Here is a 26,267-nt window from a genome sequence, read left to right on the forward strand (position 1 = left end):
GAGATTCTGTATCTCTATGTGCCTATTACCAAACACTTTGAAAGATCTAATTTCAACAGTTTGAAGGCTGATTAACCAACAATAGGAATCTCTCTGAGCCTAATGTGCCACACAAAGTCACTGGCTTATTAAAATAAACTAACGTTATGCCCTAAATAGCACTCGGACCTCAAAATCAGCCCTTAAGGCATGCAGATCTGGCTAAAAAGCCCATGAGTTTCTCAGGCATGGAAAGCCAAGACACTGTGGCAAAAAAAATGACCTAAGTGAAAGATCTCTGTGAGTGAGATCCCAGCGGAAAGAACAGGCCATCAAAGAAGGAGGCACCTTTCTCTGAAGGAAGGAGAGAACTTCCACTTTAACTATGGCCTTGTCTAAATAAGGTTGGAGTTGGTGAACTCAAGAGGCTTCCATAGCCTTGGCAGGTCGTGACAAGAGCCTCAGGTGATTACTGACATCATAAATAAGAGTTTCAGTTGTTAAATAAACAATGGGAATAAAAAACAACAACAACAGCAATGGGAGTGACTGTGCATTTACTCCCCATGTAGGATCTCTGTCCTTAATGTGTTGTACTATGCGAATTAATGGTAAAACTACTACTCAAACAGTAGTGTATGTGTGTGGGTGCAAACTCTTGAAATCTTTACTTAGTATACACTAAGTTGATCTTCTGTATATAAAGATAATTGAAAATGAATCTTGATGAAGAATGGGATGGGAGGGAGGGAGTGGGAGATGGGATGGTTGCAGGTAGGAGGGAGGTTATGGGGGGAAAGGCTGCTATAATCCAAAAGTTGTACTTTCAAAATTTATATTTATTAAATAAAAGTTTAAAAAATAAGGCTGGCACCGTGGCTCACTAGGCTAATCCTCCACCTGAGGCACTGGCACTCCAGGTTCTAGTCCCAGTTGCTCCTCTTCCATCCAGCTCTCTGCTGTGGCCCGGGAAGGCAGTGTAGGATAGCCCAAGTGGTTGGGCCCTGCACCCACATGGGAGACCAGGAGGAAGTACCTGGCTCCTGGCTTCGGACTGGCGCAGCACGCCGACCATGGAGGCCATTTGAGAGGTGAACCAACGGAAGGAAGACCTGTGTCTCTCTCTCACTAACTCTGCCTGTCAAAAAAAAAGTTTAAAAAATAAAATAACTTTTTAAATTATCACTACAGACATGGAAGGATGTTAGCCACTATGTAGTCATTACTTTGCTCAGTGCCAGGCAACATGAGTACCTATACACATGATCTATTTTTGCCTTCACAACAATTCTGCAAAATAGGTCCCATTAGTCTCATTTCGCAGAATAAGAAACTAAGACTTAGGTAAGGGAAGTAGTTTCTTGAGACCATACACCTAGTAAAGAGTACAGCCAGAAAATGAACTGAGGCCAGAGCATGAACTCTTGATCATTAAGCTCTATAGTTATCTTTTTCTATTCTCCATCCTGTAAAATATGTCATTTCCTTCTGTGAAAGAACTCCACTGCAATGTCTGAAGCATTGCAGCAGTTTTGCAGACTGAGGCTCTGAGCTTGAGCTATGACTATGCTATATCTACATCTCCCTCCCCATCATCTACTGTAGTTTAAGATTTGGGATGCTAGACTATTAAATTACACAGAGTACCATCTTATTTTTTACATGAAAGAATCCTGCATAGTCACACAACTCAGGCATCCGATCATTTTATTGCAATTTAGTATGTGACACTAACACTATTTTGATCAACCTAAGAAATGCTTATTATTTAATTTTTCCATCAGGAATAAGATCTGCTGCTCCACAAGAGCATTGTTCCTTCACAATTGTTTGGATTTTGCTGTTTGTTTAGAGGAGAAAGCCAGAAGAAAATGAAAAATCAGAAGAGGAGACTTTGACAAGGCTCTAGACTTGCAGTAATGCTGTAATTGCATTGCCACGCACATCCTAGCCACTCAGGTCAAGGCTGCCTGTCTCCCCTCCACTGAGTCCTCCCCTTCACACTCAAAGCAGTCCAAGGTCAGATTTTTGGACTGAATCCAAAGACTGCTTTAGATAATGAGGCTACTGATTGGAGGAGCAAAAAGAGGACATGTTCTAGAGGTAGGCAGACTTTGGTTCAAATCTAGGATTGTCATTCGGATCTGGCTGAAGAGCCCATGAGAGTATTTTAGGCATGGAAAGCCAAGACACTCTGGGAAAAAAAAAAAACCACCTAAATGAAAGATCTCTGCGAGTGAGATCCCAGTGGAAAGAACAGGGCCATCAAAGAAGGAGGTACCTTTCTCTGAAGGGGGGAGAGAACTTCCACTTTGACTATGACCCTGTAGGAAGAAGATCGAAGTCGGTGAACTCAAAAGGCTTCCATAGCCTTGGCAACTCATGACTAGAGCCTAGAGAGATTACTGACGCCATAAACAAGAGTGTCAAATTGTTAAGTCAACAACAGGAGTCACTGTGTATTTACTCCTCATGTAGAATCTCTGTCCTTAATGTGTTGTCCAATGTGAATTAATGCTATAACTAGTACTGAAACAGTATTTTACACTTTATGTTCTGTGTGAGTGCAAACCAATGAAATCTTTACTTAATATATACTAAATCGATCTTCTGTATATAAAGATAATTGAAAATGAATCTTGATGTGAATGGAATGGGAGAGGGAGCGGGAGATGGGAGGGTTGTGGGTGGGAGGGAAGTTATGGGGGGGGAAGCCATTGTAATCCATAAACTGTACTTTGGAAATTTATATTTACTAAATAAAAGTTTAAAAAAAACTCCTATGCTGATCAGAAAACTCCCTTGCCTTTAGCATAATTGTCAGTTTTTAATGCTACATACATAAGTGGAGTCATCGGATGCAAATCCATCTCCTCCACTTGGCTGTAACTGCCTTAAGAAGAAGGACCATGTTTACAGTCCTCCGTGTACCCCTGGCATGGTGGCTGGTCCATAGAAGCTACTGGATTAATATTTTCAAATAGATGAATGGGGGATGAATATCTACCATGAACCACCACTAGAAGGACTGCAGGGGCCAGCACAGCACTGGGACCAGAAGCATTCAGTCAGTAGTGAGACTGTTGCTGCGTCAGGCGATTGGGGGCATGCCACTACCTGCTCACCTGAGATCATGAGGAGTACTGATGGGCCTAGGGTTGCAATGGAGCTGTTGTAAAGAAGGCTTCTGTACTAATAGCCTAGAATGTAACTGAGAGCAAAGGGTCCTGAGGAAAAGCAAAAACAAATAACACTCTCCCCTGCAGTTTGACAAAGTACTCTCCAGAACCAGCAGTTGAATCAGGTGTTTTCTATAATTGAGAAGCTAAATCAGAGGAACTCTTGTCTATCAAATTAACATGAGCTCCAGCTATTACCAGGAAAGTTTTGGCCATCATAAGCCTTTAATGCAATGCCCTACAACTTGTGGAGAAAAGCAACATTGCTGACAATATGAAAAAAAAAAAGTACATGTTTCTTTCATCAACTAGTCTTTTTTTTTTTTTTGACAGGCAGAGTTAGACAGTGAGAGAGAGATACAGAGAGAAAGGTCTTCCTTCTGTTGGTTCACTCCCCTAATGGCCACTACAGCCGGCGCGCTGCGCCAATCCGAAGCCAGGAGTCAGGTGCTTCCTCCCGGTCTCCCATGCAGGCGCAGGGCCCACGCACTTGGGCCATCTCCACTGTCTTCCCGGGCCACAGCAGAGAGCTGGACTGGAAGAGGAGCAACTGGGACAGAACCCGGCACCCCAACCGGGACTAGAACCTGGGGTACCAGTGCTGCAGGTGGAGGATTAGCCAAGTGAACCGCGGCATCGGCCTCAACAACTATCTTAACACCACTAAATTGATGCCAGAATCCAGTGTGTACCAGCCTACCATTTTTACTCTTCCTACTGCATATCTCACTTTCTCTAAGTATGAATTTTCCAAAGCCTTAGGGAAGCACCCCAATTACTCCTAACATTGATTGAATGAATGTATTTTCCATACACATTCTTCAATTTCTATTCCAGATACTCTCCTCTTACTTCCTGGAATCACTTTTCCTTCAATGACCCAGGATTCCTTTAATATTCTCATAACACAAAATATTTTCACCTTTCATTTAGAAGTGCCTGTCAGCAAAGAAACCAAGCAATTAATGTCTCTTTAATTGTTAAGAAGTATGGGTACATAGTAAGTACATGAAGAACTCAACAAAAAACAGCTCAAAACGATGTATATTGAGGAAAGGGAATTTGTGGATCAATTGAAACAAAATGTTTCCTTCCACAAAAATAAGAGCTAGAAAATATGAACAAGAAATATAGACAGCTGAAGGAAATAAGTACACAGGAGGCTTGATACTATGAAAAATAAGACATACCCCGCCCCCTGTGGAAATAGTGCCCAATCAGGTATCTGTGGGTCGAACAACAGACGCAGTGAAGTGGAACACCTGAGGGACCCACCAACCCATTAGCCCTTAGGAGATGCCGTAAATCTGCAGCTAGAGTTGGAAATAACATGGGGAATGAATCTGGTAAACAAGATCTCAAATCAAGAGCAAGATGCATACATACCAACAAAATACATCAAAGCAGATCTTCCTCTTACATACAAGCACAGACATACATTCTTTCCCTTCATCCCTACCTTCTATTTTAGTCAGAGAAAGAGAATTCAGCTGTGTAAGCAATGGTGAGAGGTACACACACACTCAGTGTTGACATTTATCATCTCTAACAAAAGTGTCTCTTGGCCCTAATCTCTATCTGTAAACTAAGTAATTCAACATTATTACCATTATTGCATAATCAGCAAACCCCACTGCATGCAAGCCTCATGTACAGAACTGAAAAGAAGCTGAGGTCCCCAATCTCTTTCAGGGGCCTCAGAGGCTGAGGCCTTTCCACCAGAAATACAGCCAGAACTCTAGGTAGAATGGCAGGGTGCTGGAGGTCCCTAAACTGTTTGGCACTGCTTCATCTTTGAAGTAACAAGAGTAGTGAATATTGTAGAATATGCAGAAGATTATTAGGGTCTTCCCTATGCAAAGAAAAGAAAACATTGCAGCATGTATGTTTAGGACCTGAAAAGTGAGTGTGTTTTGCTTAAAAAGATATTTTTTCTAGTGAGATATAGTTGGAAGGTATTTCATTTGCCAAACCTATCTCCCCAAAATCAGGTAAAAATATATTACATGCATTTTATAGACACACACACACACACACACATATTTGAATATCAGTATTTGCTTGTATCTGCATAGAAAGTTCCTGGATAAAATGCAAAAGACACAAGCAATTCTGGTTGTCTCTGAGATGGGAAAGCAATAATGACCAAGCTCTCATCTCTCTGGCTGTTTCATAGATAAATGAGCAGATGAGCAATGAACCATTTTTAAAAGAATGCAAAAACAGAAACATAGAATGTACTAGAAAATTCTCCCATTTGACATTATCAATGGGTAGAAATCATAGATGAACTGAGACAAAGGAGAAAACAAAGAAGGCAAGATCAGGGATGAAGAGTAAGGCTCCCATAAAGAACACTGACCATACAGGTCATCACAGGAAATGACCAGAAGTTCTTTGTGGCCAGACTATGGAGGGAGAGAAGCAGTAAGCTACTGTGACTGAAAAGATAAGCAGGATCCAGACACCAGGGCCCCATTAATCATGTTCAGGAATGTAGACGATGTGCTAAAAGCAACAAGCAGGAGTGATAGGCTTCAACCAAGTCAGCAGGATGAGTAAATATGTTTTTAAGAATTTTTTGTCTTCAGTAGGGATAACAGATGGAAGAGGGCAGAACTGGAGGCAACAAGAAAGTTAGAAGCTGATATCATAGCTCTGGGGACAAAGGATAGTGGTTTGAACCAAGAAGTATGGAGAGATGAACAGAGAAAACAATTATCTGGTAAATTAAATGGCCAGCATTTGAAAATTGGGTGGGCATAATGGATGAGTAATGAGTCAAAGACAATGACCAGACTTCTGGCTCATGCTAATTGGTGCAAGGAACGTGGAGTAGAAAGGTGAAAGCTATAGAGACGCATGTTGAAAGTGACAATGGGGGCCGGCGCTGTGGCTCAACAGGCTAATGCTCTGCCTCACGGCGCCGGCACACTGGGTTCTAGTCCCGGTCGGGGCGCCGGATTCTGTCCCGGTTGCCCCTCTTCCAGGCCAGCTCTCTGCTATGGCCCGGGAGTGCAGTGGAGGATGGCTCAAGTGCTTGGGCCCTGCACCCCATGGGAGACCAGGAGAAGCACCTGGCTCCTGCCTTTGGATCAGCACAGTGCGCCGGCCATTGGAGGGTGAACCAAAGGCAAAGGAAGACCTTTCTCTCTGTCTCTCTCTCTCACTGTCCACTCTGCCTATAAAAATAAATAAATAAATAAAAAATAAAAAAAATAAAGTGACAATGGGACATTCAAGTGAAGATGTCTGGCAATGGAGATATGTGGCAGTCAACCTCCACATAGCTAAAGAGTAAGTGGAGTGAGGAGTGATCTCAGGAATCACCAACATGTAAGGGAGAGGCAGAGGAAGAAGGACTGAAAAAGATTAGGACGAAGTATCTATAGGAACAGGAGGAAAGCCAGGAGAGTATGGCATCACAGACACCAACAAATGAGAGCATCACAAGAAGGTGGCCTGTGTCAAAAGCTGCCAAGAAATCAAATTTAGATAAGGACTTAACACAAGGTAGTTTCTGATGACCCTGTGGAGCAGAGTGGAAGCAGAAAGTACAAGTCTGAGCCCTATACCAACCATGTTATCCACTACTGCCTATCTTTATTTAGGATAACCGCTGGAAAGCAAGCCACAAAATGACCTCGAAACACAGGATAAAAGGAGGAAGCAGGAAGGAAGATTTCTGATTTTTTAACAAACCACTATCAACCATTCACCAACACAGGATATGCTTAGCATCTGAAAATCCAAAGGGAAAAAAATCCAGCATTCGAACAAAAGAAGTGAAATTCTTAAAATACTAGGCAAAAAGACGACTCATTCCAAAGCTTGAGCACTGAATCTGGCACAAGCACTTCTAACGTGCCAACTCCAAGGGTTGCAGCAGCACTGATGGGGGTCCCTAAAGATCCCCTCTAGGACCCAGAGGCCATGTCTCCTTCTAATCAGACAAGAATATTTTAATACGAGCATAGAGGAAGCTGGAAGAGACAGGGAGGATGCCATCCGCACATAAACACAGCAACATGAGGGGAATTAGTCAGCCCAGCCAAGCCTAGCACCATGCCCGATAAATACTAAGCCCCAACCACCAAGAACCTTCACTTCAAGTCCCCTCATCTTCATGACTAATTCAGCTTGGCATTTTGCTTTCTGGAACATGGAGTCCAGCCAAGCTAAGCTGACAGGCACAAGAAGGAAACCCAAGAACTGAAGAAAGGAAAATACATCTGCCATGAAGACGGCAGACTGCTGTCCTGAGCAAGAAACCTTGCTCTCCTCTTAAACAGAAGGCTATGCTCCAAACAGGAGGTGGCACCTCTACTGATGCCAAACAACATTAAGAGAATCAGACTGCTGCGGATGGTTAAAATGAACTGTTAAATTCATTTCAAGTTATCCATGATACAGAAGAGAGAAGGAACTTGCCAAGGTCACACAGAGTTTGGCTGGGTGAGAAACTATCTGGTTTCTTCTGGGCTATACCATGTGACCTTCTGATGGCCAACTGCTACTACGTGCCTATGTCCACCCTCAGTTCTCACCAAAGCCCCAGAGCCATATAACCTACAGATTCAATGAGACTTCCTTGAGGTTATCTCAAAAGCTCAACTTCTGACATCCAACACTGAACTCAACACTAGTTTTACATCCAGGGCTTCCTAACTCAACAGATGACATCACCACCCATCCAATTCCTGAGCCAGACACCAGGGAATCATGACCAGTGTTTGAACTCCAGACCTACTCTTTCCTAACTGTGAACCTGATGGAAATTAAATGTCCTTAAACCTCAGGTTTTATCATCTCAAAACAGGATAGCAACAGTGACTAACTCATAAGATAGATAGCTGTGAGTACCTTAAGAGATGATGTGTATCAAATGGTAAGCACATGAAAACTATCTGGTATATGTGGTCCCCTTTACCTTCTTGCCTGTTCCTCCATTCTCACCTGCTCACCTGCTTAACACTCATATATCTTCATTTCAGCCCAAACATTAATTTCCCCTAGATCTTTGATCACCTCTGGCCATCTAGGATCAGTCGTACTCCACCCTCATTTTATATCCTCAAAGCACAGTATAATTCACATTTATATCACACATAATTATATATTTACTCTGTGATGGTTTGGTTAACAACAGCCTCCTCCAGTAGCCTATAAGCTGCATGAGGGCAGGGCCTACAAGTGTTGTACCTCATTTCTGTACACTCAGCACAGTACCTGGCAATTAGTAGGTACTCACTAAGTATTAGTTGAGTGAAGAGATTGAGAAGCATGTTTGTCAGCAGAAAGGAGGACCTAGAGATTTAGAAAAGAAGTCACATGGGGCCGGCACACGGCTCTCTAGGCTAATAATCCTCCACCTGCGGCGCCGGCACCCCAGGTGCTAGTCCCAGTTGGGGCGCCGGTTCTGTCCTGGTTGCTCCTCTTCCAGTCCAGCTCTCTGCTGTGGCCCAGGAAGGCAGTGGAGGATGGCCCAAGTGCTTGGGCCCTACACCCACATGGGAGACCAGGAGAAGCACCTGGCTCCTGGCTTCAGATCGGTGCAGCACGCCGGCCGCGGCAGCCATTTGGGGGGTAAACCAACAGAAAGAAGACCTTTCTCTCTGTCTCTCTCTCTTTCTCTCTCACTGTCTAACTCTTTCTGTCAAAAAGAAAAAAGAAAAAGAAAAGAAGTCACAGAGAACCAATCCAAGTGAGCGTCTCTAGCCGTCCCAGCCAGGGAGCTCAGTAGAAATGGTCCAGCAGGCCAGCCAAGTAATGAAAGTCAACAGAGTGCCTTCCCCTAGGAGGTTCACACCTCCCTTAGGATATACCCCATGTGAAGAGATAGATAGGTCTGGGCCTCTTAACTTACAAGGCCTAAAGCCCACCGGATTATTATCAAGCCCCTTCTATCAGGTTCTATTTGCCTCTCAATCAGAGAACTTAATTGTAGCTTAGACAGCACCTTTCTTAGCTCCTCTAATAATGACTCTGTCCTTTGTTCTAGACCCTGTCTAGTGTACTTGGGCCTCATTCCTTTGTAATCATAACCTCTACTCTACCACCAATGGCTCTACTCCCAACCTGTGTGTACTGATGGTCCTCTTCCCCACTTAATGCTGTATAATTGTTCAGACCTGGTAAATGCCACTCTTAGGATCATTGGTTACTATCCTCACCCTGTCTTTTATGACCTTGTCTAAATATGATCAGAGTCGGTGAACTTGGAAGGCTTCCATAGCCTTGGCAACTCATGAGGACAGCCTAGGGTGGTTACTGGTGCCATAAACTAGAGTGTCAATTTGTTGGGTCAACAACAGGAGCCACTGTGCGCTTGCTCCTGATGTGGGATCTCTGTCCTTAATGTACTGTACATTTTGATTTAATGCTATAACTAGTACTCAAACAGTATGTTTCACTTTGTGTTTCTATGTGGGTGCAAACTGTTGAAATCTTTACTTAATGTATACTAAATTGATCTTCTGTATATAAAGAGAATTGAAAATGAATCTTAATGTGAATGGAAGGGGAGAGGGAGCGGGAGATGGGAGGGTTGCGGGTGGGAGGGAAATTATGGGAAGGGGAAGCCATTGTAATCCATAAGCTGTATACTGGAAATTTATATTCATTAAATAAAAGTTAAAAAAAAAAAAAAAAGAAATGGTCCAGCAAACTCAGTCCTACCAGTGCAAAGCTGAGGGTTCACTGCTTCTTTGGAACCAGAACACACTATGCAGGAACCTGCACAGCCACAACCCAGAGAATCTGGGATGAATCTCAATCCCTCCAATTCCTTCCCTAATGTAAACATCCCTCCACGATGGGTGTGATCCTCATGTTTAAATGCACATATTTTTGTACCACAAGATCTCTAAATGCAGCCAACTACTATATCTGAGGCTCAGCTGAAGAGACAGCTGGGGATAAAACCGAGCTCTACCAACCCCAGGAGAGGAGAATGGCATCTTGGTTCTTCAATGTGGTACTACTAAGGGATTTTCAGGAATATTTTTTTGCTTCTCCCACTGTTTGTTTATGCAGTAACTCCAGAACCTAATCTCCTTGTAATGAGACTCTTGGGAGAGAAAAGTCATCAAAAGTCCAGGTCCTGATTTTGGACAGGCCTAAATTCAAATTATGACTCTGGCACTTACTAGTTATGAATGAAATCTTAGACTATTTCAACTCTCTTGGCCACAGTCAAATCATCTATGTCAACAGTATAGCAGTATCTAGATTTTACAGTTATAGGAAATATTAAATATAAATACAAAAATGTGGCTAAATTATTATCTTTAAGAAAGTTCCTTGTTACACAGCTGAGAAGATCAAGTCTGTACCATGTCTAACACAGTGCTCCATCCCAGAAGGCATTAGGTGAGCCACAGGAACTTGTTCAGACTTTGTTTATTCTGTTCCAGATGAGCAGCCCACTTCTCTATGGGAGTGTCTGACACCACCCTTCTATTTTTGAGTTGAACTGCCTGTGGATAAATGATCCTTCTTCCTGTGTTACACAATTGAAATATTATACAAACTACCCCACTTCCTCTTATCTTTAGTGTCAAACAGTAAACCCAGCTTTTTGTAATTTCTATCATACACACACACACACTCCACCTTCTTTGACAATTTGAATCCTCTAGCATAGGACTCTGAGATAAGCCCCTAAGACAACAGCTACAATCACACAAGAAGATAGTAACTCTACAGCCTAGGGACAACACTGCAGGGAGGGAAGCTGAAAAGGCCTGAGTCGTGGTGTAGCTAGCAGAAACTAAGATATCACCCGTTCTTTTGCCATATTTTTCTTACCCCTCTTACATACAGGAAACATACCTGCGGCCACTTATGAAGTAACTGTTCTTCAAACAGCATTGGTGTAGACAATGTGAGAGAACATAGAACTACCACTGCCTTCCAAAACCTTACCACATGACTGGAAGCACAAAACAAATGGAAAATAGCTAACCAGGCACTGAATGAGTAATAATAAAGAATAATGCAGAGCCAACACATGCTCATTTAGAAAAAGTGAAGCTTGGTGGCTGGCGCTGTGGCGCAGCGAGTTAAAGCCCTGGCCTGAAGCGCCAGCATCCCATATGGGTGTCGGTTCTAGTCCTGGCTGCTCCTCTTCTGATCTAGCTCTCTGCTATGGCCTGGGAAAGCAGTAGAAGATGGCCCAAGTCCTTGGGCCTCTGCACCCACGAGGGAAATCCGAAAGAAGCTCCTGGTTCCTGGCTTTGGATTGGCACAGTTCCGGCCATTGCAGCCAACTGGGGACTGAACCAGCAGATGGAAGACTTCTCTCTCTCTCTCTCTGCCTCTCTCTCTCTCTCTCTCTGCCTCTCCTTTTCTCTCTGTGTAACTCTGACTTTCAAATAAATTTTTTAAAGAAAAAAAAGTGAAGCTCTCCTGAACAAGTTGCCTAATGATTACACAGCTGAAGGTAGAAGAAAATTTTAGACATACTAACAATCAAGAACTAGCCTGGCTTATTACAGGACATTGAGAAGAGGTGGAAACACACATGGTGGAAAACATTTGGGAAAATACAAAAGCAACAAATCAAGAAGCTTAATATTTACATGAGGAGGTAATTTTATATCTTCCTTATAGTGAAAAAGAAGGGCTATCAAAACACCATGTCCCCCTGGGGCCAGCATTGTGGCACAGCAGGTTAAGCAGCTGTGTGCAACACTGACATCAGATATGGAGTGCCAGCTCAAGTCCCAGCTGCTTCACTTCCCATACAGCTCCCTGCTAATACACACTGGAAAACAGAAGATGGCCCAAGTGCTTGGATCCCTGCATTCATGTGGGAGACCCGGATGGACTTTCAGGCTCCTAGCTTCAGCCTGGCCCCACCCTGGTTATTGCAGCCATTTGGAGAGTAAACCAGTGAATGGAAAATGTGTGTGTATGTGTGTACGTGTTTCTCTCTTTCTCTCTCTCTCTCTCCCTCCCTCCCTCCCTTTCAAATAAATAAATAAATCTTTAAAGAAAAAATCCATGGAGCTGCCGCTGTGGTGTAACGAGTAAAGCCGCCGCCTGCAGTGCCGGAATCCCATAGGGGCACTTGTTCAAGTCCTGGCTGCTCCACTTCCGATCCAACTCACTGCTATGGCCTGGGAAAGCAGCAGAAGATGGCCCAGGGGCTGGCACCATGGCTCACTTGGTTAATCCTTCACCTGCGGTGCCAGCATCCCATATGGGTGCCGGGTTCTAGTCCCGGTTGCTCCTCTTCCAGTCCAGCTCTCTGTTGTGGCCCTGGAGGACAGTGGAGGGTGGCCCAAGTGCTTGGGCCCCTGCACCCACATGGGAGACCAGGAAGAAGTACTTGGCTCCTGGCTTCGGATCGGCACAGCGTTGGCTGTGGCAACCATTAGGGGAGTGAACCAATAGAAGGAAGACCTTTCTCTTTCTCTCTCTCTCACTGTCTATAACAAGGGAGGGAGGGAGGGAGGGAGGGAGGGAGAGAGGGAGATGGCCCAAGTCCTTGGGCCCCTGCACCTGTGTGGGAGACCCAGAAGAAGCTTCTGGCTCCTGGCTTCAGATTGGCACAGCTCCGGCTGTTGAGGCCAATTGGGGAGTGAACCAGCAGATGGAAGAACTTTCTCTCTGTCCCTGTCTTTCTGCCTCTCCTTCTCTCTCTATGTAATTCTGACTTGCAAATAAATAAAGCTTTTTAAAAAAAATCCATGTCCCCACAGTCCAAATCTTATCTCCACTCTCCCTCTGGCATAATCCCACATCATCACTCACCCGGATAAGAGAAGCCTGATGCCGAAGGGGCTTGGTTCCTGGGGCCCCTGATGAGGGTCCGTCAGGCTGGACAAGTGGCTGTCTAGCTTCGTATGGAGCTGAAACAGTAGGAGGAAAAATCAGCAAGGTATGCAAAAATTCCACCCAAAATTTATGACTTCGCATTCAAACTGGTTTACAGTGTCTATGCTTCAGGGAAGAACTAGCAAAGGAATTAGAGTACAAAGGGAATTTTGAAAGTTTATGAAAGACTGGATCAAAAGATAAGATTGCTTTGGTATAACACAGTTTTGAGATCCACGCAGGGTTGTTTCATCATTCACATTTTCCATGAAGTTTTCTAGAACCTCATGTTTATGCTCAAAGAGCCATGTAGGATAAGCAAACTCTGATGCTCTTGGGTGCAACTTTACTAAACAATATAAAGATATTTAACTAATTCTGCCAGTTCATGATAGAGCAGAAAAATATTTACAACAGGTTTCAATTAAGAATAGAATGTGAGGCCGGCGCCGCGGCTCAACAGGCTAATCCTCCGCCTTGCGGCGCCGGCACACCAGGTTCTAGTCCCAGTCGGGGCACCGATCCTGTCCCGGTTGCCCCTCTTCCAGGCCAGCTCTCTGCTGTGGCCAGGGAGTGCAGTGGAGGATGGCCCAAGTGCTTGGGCCCTGCACCCCATGGGAGACCAGGAGAAGCACCTGGCTCCTGCCATCGGATCAGCGTGGTGCGCCGGCCGCAGCGCGCCTACCGCAGCGGCCATTGGAGGGTGAACCAACGGCAAAAAGAAGACCTTTCTCTCTGTCTCTCTCTCACTGTCCACTCTGCCTGTCAAAAATAAAAAAAAAATAGAATGTGAGGGCAGAACAGTGAGAAGCTCAACTGGAATAGATAACAAGAGTAGTTAGCAAAGCACATGGTGGAAGTGCTCTGATTCTAAACATCAATAAGTTCCCTACATAGCTCCCTGTTGCAATGTCTTCCTCTTCTCATCCACTGCCCAAGAAGAAAACTAATATACATTTTGAACACAATCAACATTACTGTTTATTTTTGAAAAATAAATAGCAGTCTCTCTTATCAGACAAAATGTTAAAAAGTAGAAACAACAAAAACCAAATAAGTATATATTTATCATTCTGCTAGTCAATAACTAAACTAGTGAAACATGATTTTGTTCCCTTAAGAGAAATTTGTAAGCCACAAAAATAAATGCATTTTTTACCCCTTTTATTTCCAGAGAACTTAATGATGACCCTGACAAGATTACAGGGAGACAGTTAAACATAACCAGGTAGTATTCAGCTCTAACAGAAAGGAGAACTTATCATTCAAGTTGAAACCATTTCTCATTTCTGTGGGTTAATAGTTCAAGTTTTTGAAAACATAAGTAAGTAAAATGCTTTCTTTCTGTAGCTTTACTTAAAAATAAATCTAGGTAGAGAGCAAAGCAGCCTCCTATGGCGTCACATATGGCATAGTTTGACCTTTTCTAGCATAATGAAGTTATAACAATGCACATCAAGAACAACAAACCAGGGGCCAGCATTGTAGCCCAGTAGCTTAAGCCGCCACGCGAGACCCCTACATCCCATATCGGAAGCATCTATTAAAATCCTAGCTGCTCTGCTTCTGATCTAGCTATCTGCTAATGCCTCTGGGAAAGCAGTGGAGGATGACCCAAGTGATTTGGGTCCCTACATCCACATGGGAGACCAAGATAGAGTTCTGGGCTCCTGTCTTCAGACTGGCCCAGCCTTTGCCATTGCAGCCATTTAGGGAGTGAGTTCTCTGTGTCTCTCTGACTCCCTCCAGTCTATAACTCTGTCTTTCAGTAAATAGATAATCTTTTAAAAAGAAAAAGAACAGCAAAACACTCAGGTTCATATCTGCTTTTTGTATTTCTTCCTAGTAACCAGAATACAATGACACACTAAAATACATTAACACACATTAAAATATTAAAACCATTACCTGGTAAAGCATTAAGTGAATTTTCAGAATCTGCTAAGAATAGTTAAAAATAAATAACCTACAAAATAAACATCCACAGAGAGCATATAATCCAAATACTAAAAGTCTCTGCTGGTAGGCAGATGTCTTCTGAGAAGTAGAATTTTTAAAATCATGCCATTTTGGTAGAATGCCAAATTCAACCCTTAAAATCGACTACACTCTGCTGAAAGATTTTAAACACAGTAAACCATAGCATGGTCAGAATTCTAGTGTTCATGACCTTTCCCCAGGAAGCAAATCCCATGTGCTTCTCCCATAAGAAATGAGGGAGCTTCTACTACCCAGTTGAGACATATGGACCCATCTGGTCCTTGGCTCCAATCTCTCACCTACAAGGGCCTTCCCTTGGAGGAGACAAATATATCACATTAGTAAGGCTTGGAAGAAGACTCAGCTACATATGAGTCATTTTTTGAAGAGGTAGATTTTCCCTTCCAACTCATATGGGGAGCCTTGGCTAGTCAAGTTTGCTTGTGATTGTAAAGGTGACTGTTTGAAGTCCATTTGGCCACAAATCAAAGGCATGTGATCTGATCAGTTATATCAGTAACAAAGCTGACATTCAGTCCATCTTTGCTGTGACTTCTAATTCCTCAATTGGATCTGAATCAGGAGGTATTACTTATTGCCTTGACTCTTTCTTCCCAAAGGAAATCCAAAACGTTCAACACAATATGAAACAAATAATTCTTCAACCCCTTTGTAAGAGGTTTAATAAGGAACTAGAAGTGCTATCTTTCTCCAAAGAAAGGAGTATTAAAAAAAAAAAAACCTGAAGATTTCATCACTCTGATGTTCAATGTCAATCTGAATGTTTTGGCAGTTTCTTATAAATCTATTCCAAAGCCCAATGATTTCACTCCTAGGTACCAGGGAAACAACAGGATATGACACAAAAAGACTAATACATAATGTTTATAGTATCCATATTCATAACAACCAGACACTGGAGACAACCCAAGTACCCGTCAACAGGAGAATGGATCACCAAATTGTGGTACCTTTTTACAATGGAATACTACTAATAAAATGGAACAAAATACTGACATAGTAATATGAATGAATTTCAACCATTTTGCGGAGTAAAAGACAGCAGACACATAGAACTGCAGTTTTGCAGCTTGTATGAAGTTCTAGAGGAGGCAAAACTAAATCAATGGTGATAAAAATCAGAACAATGCTTGCATGAGGTGGGGCCAGGAGGGACTGAAGAGGTATATCTCTAGTATAATGGAAATGCTCTATTCTTGATCTAACTAGTAGCTACAAGGATTTATCTATTTATTAAAACTCAAAATGAAGGTTAAAAATGTATGAATTATATCATACATCAATACTACTTCACTTTAAAAATGTATAAAAAGGAATGAAGGCATAGACAGCCATGGCATGAATTCCTGAGAATCCAGAAAGAAGCAGGCTGCTTCTTTGTCACTGGTTGAACTCAAGCCCAGTTTGGATGGAATGAGGAAAGAATGGGGCAGGAAGTAGAGAGTATAAATACTTTTAAATATAGATAGATAGATAGATATCACTAGTAGAAATCAGTGATAGACCAATTCAACAGAACAAAAAAAAAATCTAAAAATCAACAACCACATGTTTGCCCTAGTGATTCAGATACCCATGGGGGCCAGCACTGTGGCATAGAGGGTAAGGCCGCTGCCTGCAGTGCCAGCATCGGATATGGGTGCCGGTTCAAGTCCCAGCTCTTTCACTTCCAATCCAGCTCTCTGCTATGGCCTGGGAAAGCAGTAGAAGATGGCCCAAGTCCTTGGGCCCCTGTACCCGCATGGGAGCCCCGGAAGAAGCTCCTGGGTCCTGGCTTCAGATCGGCACAGCTCCGACCATTGCAGCCAATTAGGGAGTGAATCAGTGAAAGGAAGACCTCTCTCAATCTCTCTCTCCCTCTCTCTCTCTGCCTCTCCTTCTCTCCATGTGTGTAACTCTTGACTTTCAAATAAATAAGTAAATCTTTTATTAAAAAAGATATCCATATTCCATGTCACAGTCCCTGGGTTGGAGTCGTGACTCTGCTCCTGACTCTGATTTCGTGTTAATGAAGACCCTGGAAGGCAGTTGGTGATGGTTCAAATATTTGAATCTCTTCCATTCACGTGGGAGACCCAAACTCACTTCCCTGCTCCCATCTTTGGGTGCAGTTAGGGGCCATTGTGAGCATCTAGGGATTGAACCAGCAGATGGGAATGTACTTGCTCTTTCTGCTTCTCAATTAAATAAATAAAAATTTAATTATCAATGTCCAAGGCCAAATATGATTAGGAAAAGAAAAAGCAAAACCTCACTTCTAAAAATATAGAAATCAAGTAGGGAAAACTGTAAGAGGAAAATGAAGAATTCTCAATTCTATTTAGTTGCCAACACCAATGGTATATTCTAGTTGCAGGAGAATGATTTCTTGTTAATATCCATTAGCAACATCATCTTGCATTTGCATAGGACTGAATTTCCAAATTTAAAGTTATGTTCTCACTGAATCCTCCTAACACTAACACAGGACACTCTTGGTCCACTGTAAGACAGGAGACGAAAGATTGGTTCACAGCTTACCCAATATCAAGAGTCAGTCAGGGAAACCCATATCTTCTGATTTCAATCCAAAGCAATTTCCATTATGCCATACCTGCCTCTCTCTGCAAGATTACAGCCTCATTTTAGTTCAGCCTAACATATATTGTTGTTTCTGTGACCCTCTACAAGTCACCACTATTTTCAATGCATCCAAAACCTGCAGAAACTTGGTCAATTTCAGCTGTAGCCCACAAAATAAACAATGGAGGTTACAAGGATAGTCAATTCTAGAAGACCTTAAATAGGTCATACCTTAAACCATGACTATGAACCTCAGGAGGACAAGATGCTGCAGTGAATTCACAGAGCTTTAAATCTTACAGTCTGGGCAGCCAACCCTGCAAGTCATCCTGAGAATCCACTAGTGTATTTGACTGCTAACATGGCCAGCAAAGCATAAACGTGAGCAAGCAGGCAACCTCACAACCATACATGTGAGGAACTTCTCAGCAAAATGTTATTTCCAGCATTTTCTTTATTCTTATTCCAGGACATAGCTGCTTGATATTATCCTTTATGTGCTCACTCTAAAGATAGGATTAACTCTTGTGATTCTGCATAGTCAACATTTTTTAAGAAGTTTCATAAGGGGCCGGCACCGTGGCTCACTTGGTTAATCTTCCACCTGCGGCGCCGGCATCCCAAATGGGTCCCAGTTGCTCCTCTTCCAGTCCAGCTCTCTGCTGTGGCCTGGGAAGGCAGTGGAGGATGGCCCAAGTCCTTGGGCCCTGCACCTGCATGGGAGACCAGGAGGAAGCACCTGGCTCCTGGCTTTGGATTGGCGCAGCACCGGCCGTGGCAGCCATTTGGGGAGTGAACCAACAGAAGGAAGACCTTTCTCTCTGTCTCTCTCTCTCTGTCTATAGCTCTACCTGTCAAATAAATTTAAAAAAAGAAGTTTCATAAAAGCAGTTATTACAGAAATATGTTTGGTATGTTCACAGAAAGAAATAACAATTCTAAAAAAATACCAACCCTTAACATGCTATATTCCTATTTGTATATGTATGAAAGATCAAATCATCTAAATAGTTGTTTAGAAGTCTAAAGATAAAGTACTTTCTGGGACAGGAGATGCAGTATTGCTGAAATATGTTTAATTTCATTTTCTAAAAATCTTGCCTTGAAATATTAAATTCAGCCACACTTCTAAGTCAGAGGTAATTAAATCAGGAAATTAAGCACCCAGTGGTGCTGCTGTTTGGTAGATTAAGGAATCTCTAAAACACTGCCTGGAACAGCTGGCCCCCAGGTCAGCTTACCTGGATGCATCTGTTCCGTGCTGTTCCGCAGTTTGCTGTAGCCATGGCTCAAGGGCACCCTCTGGTAATGAAGTGGGGAAGAAGGAGGGGAGGCGAGGGGTGACATCGTGGGAGACTGTGTTTCCTGCTTCAAAAAACCAGAGCAGAGTTCAGAGGTAACCATTTGAGAAGCCTGGCATTCAGAGCTGCAGTTAGGAAGCACAATGCAACTCTACAGATGCTGACCCAACAGATGCATGATGATTAAAAATTAGTGTCTAAGCATTTAAAAGTCTCCTTGAGAATGAAGTCTCACCAGTGCTGAACCACCAAAATTGCTAAAATCAGACTAAAACATTTTCAGTTATTCCAACAATATTTTCCTTTGGAAAATAAAAGACACTACTCACATAGTCCCCAGTTACGAACTCTGTGTGGTACAGTCCATTTTCTCTCATTAATAAATGTTCCTATTTCCTAGACTTATGCTAAAAAATATCATATGTTTAGTGCTAAATGGTCTTAGAGCTTACTATTCCAAAGTAAAATTGTCAGTTTTTTTCTTAAATTGAGATTGCAAAACAATTCATTAAGGGTTATCCACTCCAATTAGCCTCCTCCTAATGCTACAGTCTGAACATGATTTGCCTCCCCAACTCATGCAGACATTTAGACCCCAAGTCTTATGCTAACAGTTAACAGATTCATGTTCATGGTTGATGGATCAAGAATGGAAACTAGATCCAATTATGTTGGGAAATGGGCCTAGTGGGGGGTCTTCAGGTCACTGGGGACTTGCCCTCAGAAGGTAGTCCTTGGTCTAGTGTTGTGGTGCAACAGATTAAGCTACTACCTACTACACCAGCAACTCATGTGGGCATCAGTTCGTGTCCTGGCTGTTCCACTTCTGATCCAGCTCCCTTCTGATGACCTGGGAAAGCAGTAAAAGATGGCCACCAAGTGTTTGGGCCCCTGCCACCCATGTGGGAGACCTGGATGAAGCCCCTGGCTTCAGCGTGGGCCAGCCCTGACCATTGCAGCCATCTGGGGAGTGAACAAGTAGATGGAAGATCTCTCTCTCTCTCTCTCTCTCTGTGTGTGTGTGTGTGTGTATCTCCTTCTCTCTGTAACTCTTTCAAATAAATGAATAAATGAATAAATCTTTAAAAAAAAAAAAGTAGTCCTCATGAGATGGTTGGTTATATAAGCCAAGTTCAGTCCACCTGTCTCGCTGCTTCCTGGCTTACCATGTGACCCTTCCCCTTCTTGCCTTCCACTGTTTACTACCCTCATCAGACACTAGATTAATGGGACCACGTGATCTTGGACTGTGAATGTCCAAATCTATGAGCCGAAATAAACTGTCTTTCTTCATAAGTAGCTTCTTTTGGGTATTTTAGTTAAAGAAAAGCCGTGAATTTATACCTAAATACTAGGATAAAGCCTTAACAAGCTAAAATTTGAATCTCAATTCATATATGAACCTGATGGCAAGGTAAGCAATCTTAACTACCTCTGGATTTCCTTCCTTCCTTTTTTGTTTTAACCAATATACTAGTAACTCTGGGTTATCCAAGTAACAAGGAAATAGTATTTTTATCAATACAGAGACTACATAGACTCCCTTAATAAGAAATATGTGATCTGAAATATTAATCAAATACTTTTCTCCAAGAAAAAGAAAAACATGTTTTTGCTTTTAAGCATGACCTCATATCCATAGACTGAGTGGGCCTAGCAAAAATCCACCTTGAAGTGGAAGGATGCATCCTCACTCACACAGCCAGGGACTGGACCTGCAAATTTTCCAGGGCATCAACCACTGTGTGACAGTGGATCCAGGGTCTCCTATTGCTGGTAGTGGGAAAGCATACCAAAAAATATTGACCAAAAGTTCCTATGTCTTTATATACACACGTCTACATACATATCTTGAATAACTTTTTTAAAATGTGTCAGAATCATGAAAGCAAGAGCACATGGATGTTCAACAGGATGTGCTATACCTCCCTTGATTATAAATATAAAACTTACACAGCAACACCTCAGATATCCAATATCATCAGAATAAGCCATTTCAATTAGTTTGTCAACATAAACTGTTAGTATCCATGGTGTTTTTAAAACACTACAATTTAAATCATCCTAAAGCATAATAAATGTATTTACCTTTTCTACATAGAAGACATTATGTCAAATATAATTTGACTTCTGGGGATGATTCAGTATCTGTATTAGAAGTGGGAACTACACCTTGTAGTGCCTCAGTGCTCACTACTGTGTCGACTATTTCTCTCTTCCTGTTAGGTTCACCTTCTGGGATCTTATACTTTTGTCTCTAGAACTCCTCACTTACCTATTGCAATCAGTGGTCTCATTTTAAAAGCGCCATCCTCCCTATTCTGGCTTCCAACCTATTAAATAGATAATAGCATTTCCCAAGACGACATTCCAAACATGCTCCCCAAGAAAGGATTCCCTGGTGAAAGAAGTGGCATAAGTGCAGATTGCCAGGTCTTTTTTTTTTTTTTAACCACAGGACTTCTTTGAGGCTTTACTTTACTAACGTGCACTGTGAATGTCCAAGACTGAGGATTTAGTCTTTCCCCCAAGGATGGCTATGAAGCAGCATTCTCCAAACATATTTAACCAGAGAAATCTTTTCTCTAGACTTCTTTTTCAAAGAGACGAGCTATTTAAAAATCATAAAAGTTACATTTCAAAGAACCCATTTAGGAAACCACTGACCTAGAGAAATCAAGTAAGTATATTAGAACAGTAACCTTATTTTAGACAAAATTCTACATTAAAATGGGCTCTAAAGGGTCTGTGGGTGGCTCGTGGTAATTCCTATGCATCAGCCTCTCTGACTTGCTCCAAGGAAACTTCACTGGCTCACTTCCAAGGCTATAATTGTGTTCCAGATGGTGAGATTTGCTGGAAGCTTGACAGCAGATATGAGGCCCTGCTATGTGAGGTTTCAGGGTCAAAATCAAATGAACATGCCTGAGCAGATTGCTTACCTGTTTCTCCTCATCGTCCATTCTTTTGAAGGAATTTTTTTCCGCAGTTAAGTATGGAATCTGAATCTTAGTCCCATGCAGCTCAGTTGGGTTCCCAAATCGTATGTCACCATCGTTCTTTGACATCATAAAGCGAGGCAGAGGCAATTCTTTAGGATCAAAATCAAAGAAGCTTAACTGAAACTTTATTTTAAAAGTTGGAAAAAATGGGAACTCAATAGCCAAAAGATGAATCATGTGTGAGGAAAAATTCCAGAGCACTAAATATAGATTAAATTTTGATTCTGACACAACGAGGACTCCTACAAAATGCTATGGTTTAACCAAAGTATTATGGCTTAACATTTTTCAATGTTGCCAAATAACTGCAAAACAGAATCACAGCAGGGACTAATCTCCCGCTTCATCCGTTAGGCCAGCACCAAGAAAAAGTATGTGACATCATACAAGTGACAACTGGTAGCAGGTAAAGTTTACATAACACTATACAGAAAAAAGTTTATATAGCACTTAAACATGACATATGCAGTACCAAAGATCTCCAAATACTAAATTGATGACTCCTGGCAACTCTGTAAGATACAGTTAGCATTATCAACTCAGTTTACAGATGTGCACACAGACCTGAAGGAGCTAAGTAACATTCCCAAGATCACACAGCTCATCTGCATCAGAACCAGGCTTTGAAACCGGCAAGTTACAAAGCAGTGCCCTGCAGAGAGGACTTGTTTGTTAGAGCAAACTTCTGGGTAAAACAATTTCTCCCCCAGTATAATGTTCTAAGGGATTTTCACACTCCATCTTTGGCTGTCTTTTCACAAGGCAATGAGGAAAATAGTATTAAGTCAGAGCAATCATTCTAACATTCAGCAAGATTCTACTGTCAAAATCATTAGCCACTCACAATGCTACAGAGAACTAAAGTCAAATGAAATTTGTTCTCTTTATATTAATAAAAAAAGAAAAATAAGAGTCTAGTATATTTACCTATACTTCAAATTGTTGAAAATGAAAATGATATCTTGGCACACTCATAGTTCTCAGCACAGCAATCACACACAATCACATAGTGCAAAGGTCCATAAAAACAGCTATAAAGTCACGGATTACATAGAATGATTTGCATCTGTATTCTTTGTTCAGGATAACAGTCATCAGTGTGCCTTTGAGCTTCCATCAGCCCTCTATTCCAAAAGCACAGCTGCGCTTCCAATGATTGATGCTGTGCTAAAGCCAGAAAACATCTTAGCAACACAAGTATCCTAGCTCCCCAGGCCAAAAAAGCCCCTGGTTCTCTAATATCCACATCATGTTTATTTTTAGTTGCTATGTCCACATTTGATTCAAAGAAGCAGGCAAATGACAAATCCTTGTGTGATCAATCAACCAAAGGCCCAAGAGACATAAATAGAGTAACCATTCTGGAAAATTAAACCAAGACTCTCTTCTGAAGAGAGGACGACCACCATTTTTAACATTTTAATACTTCCCAAGCTCGGGCAGCTCTCCAGCACTCAAGGCAGGAATGGACTTCAAAAGCAAACAAGCAAGAGAAAAGAAACTCTAGATTCTTAGTAAATCAAATATAAGCTAATCCTATGGTTCTGTTCTCAGAAAGATATTTGTTTCAGCTCAGTCTGCACACAAGGAATATAAAAAGATGGAAGAAGACAGTATAAAACAATCTGTACACAAGAGAATGACTCTACTTCCAAGGAGTTCTTGAGGGGAAAAACAGAAATAGATGTTCAATATTTATAAGCTCCCTGACCAGTGTTTTACTGTCACTCAACAGATAACTGCAGGGAACAATGGTATACAACTGTAGTATTATGAACAGTAAGTGTTCTACTAAGACTTAGCTATGACTCCCAGATACCTTATCACTTCATACATTGTCTCACCCTGACTAGAATTTCTCTATAACCATTCACTGAGGAAACAATTCTCTCCATCAGACAGCCACCCAACAACAAAACACAAAATCCAACTAAATTCTTCTAATACTTTCTTTGGTCATGTGATTGTAAACAACTCTCCCTTACGAACTGTAACCAAACGTCCTGAGATTCTTATCGTTACAAACTTTCCTGAAGGGGCTGGTTTTCCTCAAGCTGCTGCAAGCTTTTAAAAAGTGAAAGATCAAAGTCCAGTTTGTAAGTTTTCAGTCTTAATGTTTTTCCTAGTCATACACACACCAAATCTTATAGTGAAACTTTACTGGAAAATTAATAAAGTCTCTGCTATGCAGTAATATATCCAAGTAATCACAGAAGAAGGTTAGTTTGTAGTAGTTGGTTAGAGTCTTTTCTCCCAATTTTAATTAAACTAACACAGAACTTGTTCAGATTAAATGTTTATAGGGGCCAAGAGACAGAGGCAATAATTTGTTTCATGATAGAATCTTAGGTTGTATTCTTTGAACATAGAAATGCTTTGTATATTAAATATAAATGACTTTTTTCCCTTCCACAAAGAAAACTATGACTCTTGTAAAATAATGTGACCTGTAAATATTAAGGGGGAAATCTTTTGTTTTTCCATATTTGATGTAGACACTGATTTTAAGAAATATTTCAATTTCCTCAACGAATTAGAAAAAAACATCAGCAGCATAAACACAATAATAAATGGTAAACAACATTGGGCCTCATCTAGAATTTTGTATAATGCAAACATACAATTTTTTCGATTTATTTATTTATTTGAAAGGAAGAATTACAGAGAGGCAGAGACAGTGAGAGACGTCTTCTATGCCCTGGTTCACTCCCCAAATGGCTTCAATGGCTGGATCTGGGCCAATCCAAAGCCAGGAGCCAGTAGATCCTTCCTGGTCTCCCATGCTGGTGCAGGGGTCCAAGGACTGCTTTCCCAGGCCATAGCAGGGGGCTGGATCAGAAGTGGATCAGCCAGGACTTGAACCGGTGACCATGTGGGATGGTAGCACTGCTGGTGGCGGCTTTACCCACTACCCCACAGTTTCAGCCCCAACACATACAATATTTATCCTCTTCTGGTAATCATCCAATGCATTGGAAATAGACATAGCTCATTCTTATTTGTTGCTATATAATAATCCATTTTAATGAATATACCTATATTTTTATTCATTATTCTGTCATGAACATTCGGGTTGTTTTCACTTTGGGGCCATTGTGAAAAAAGCTGCTATGTACATTGCTGTAAGTGCTTTATGATGGACATGAGCTCACTCATCTTATGTATATACCTAAGATCCAAATCCAGCCTGCTATCCATTTCTGCATATAATGTGAGTGTAATGCTTGAACACTGAAAAAAAATCAAAAATATTTACTGATATGTGAAAAGTATTAAATTCGATGTTAGTGTGCATTAACAGTTTTCAGACATGGCCATGCTCCTTTGTGTACATATCGTCCATGACTACTTTCATACTATAAAACCAAGTTAAGTAGTTTTGACAAAAATCATATGACTCACAAAATCTAAACTATTACCTATCTAGCCTTTGACAGAAAAAGCTTGCTGATTCCTGTCCTACACAATTTAATGGGTAAAGTAATCAAGAATCAAGAAAGTTGTGTTTAACAGAAAGGTATTTTATATCACTTCTTGAGGTTTAAAATTAAATTAATAACTCAAAGCCAGCATTGTGGTATAGCAAGTTAAGCCACCGCTTGCAATGCTTGCATCTGATATGGGCACTAGTTCGTGTCCCAGCTGCTCCACTTCTGATCCAGCTCTCTGCTATGGCCTGCGAAAACAGCAGAAGATGGGCCAAGTGCTTAGGTCCCTGCACCGATGTGAGAGACCTAGATGAAGGTTCTGGATCCTAGATATGGCCTGGCCCAGCCCTGGCCATTGCAGCTGTTTGGGGAGTGAACCAGAGATGAAGGATCTCTCTTTTTCTCTGTCTCTCCCTCTCCTGTGTAACTCTGTCCTTCAGGTAAAAAAATAAAAAAATAAATCTTTTTTTTTTAACTTTTATTCCTCAGTCATTTCAAATGTTCAAAAGCCAGCCATGTGTGACTAGTGGCTACCACACTGAATACCACAGTTCTAGATGCTTTTCCAAATGGTTAGCAAGGGAATTCAAGATTTTATTGTTAAAACAACCCGATAAGTCACATACAATTGGTATACTCCTTTACTGGGTAAGCCATTTAAAAGTCAGAGAGATCTGGGCCAGTACTATGGCATAGTAGGTTAAGCCTCTGCCTGCAGCACTGGCATCCCATATGGGTGCCGGTTCAAGTCTAAGCTGCTCCACTTCCATTCCAGCAATGGAAGATGTCCCAAGTTCTTGGGGCCCCTGCACCCATTTGGGAGACCTGGAAGAAGCTCCTGGCTTCAGATTGACCCATCTCTGGCCATTGCAGCCATTTGGGGAGTGAACCAGTGGATAGAAGACCTCTCTCTCTCGCGCTCTCTCTTTTTCTCCCTCTCTCTGTCTGTAACTCTGTCTCTCAAGTAAATGAATCTTTTTAAAAAAGAGAGAT

The 26,267-nt window shown here is 41.8% G+C and overlaps 1 protein-coding gene across 6 annotated transcripts in view; it reads right to left on the reverse strand.

Moving 5' to 3' along the window:
• REPS2 (RALBP1 associated Eps domain containing 2) overlaps positions 1-26,267 on the reverse strand; it is a 258,360-nt gene that overhangs the window by 151,029 nt on the left and 81,064 nt on the right. For 3 of the 6 annotated variants that reach the window (XM_062183462.1, XM_062183461.1, XM_062183458.1), the window contains exons 3-5: positions 21,787-21,935; positions 18,785-18,908; positions 12,918-13,015 (exon numbers count right to left, since the gene is read on the reverse strand). In XM_062183462.1, coding sequence (XP_062039446.1) covers positions 12,918-13,015; positions 18,785-18,908; positions 21,787-21,935 — 371 coding nt within the window. Of the gene's footprint in view, positions 1-12,917; positions 13,016-18,784; positions 18,912-21,786; positions 21,936-26,267 lie in introns of all 6 variants that reach the window. The other 3 variants (XM_062183460.1, XM_062183459.1, XM_062183457.1) reach the window with 1 other exon arrangement.

This window comes from Lepus europaeus, chromosome X (assembly GCF_033115175.1).
Source record: "Lepus europaeus isolate LE1 chromosome X, mLepTim1.pri, whole genome shotgun sequence".
Taxonomy (NCBI): Eukaryota; Metazoa; Chordata; class Mammalia; order Lagomorpha; family Leporidae; genus Lepus; species Lepus europaeus.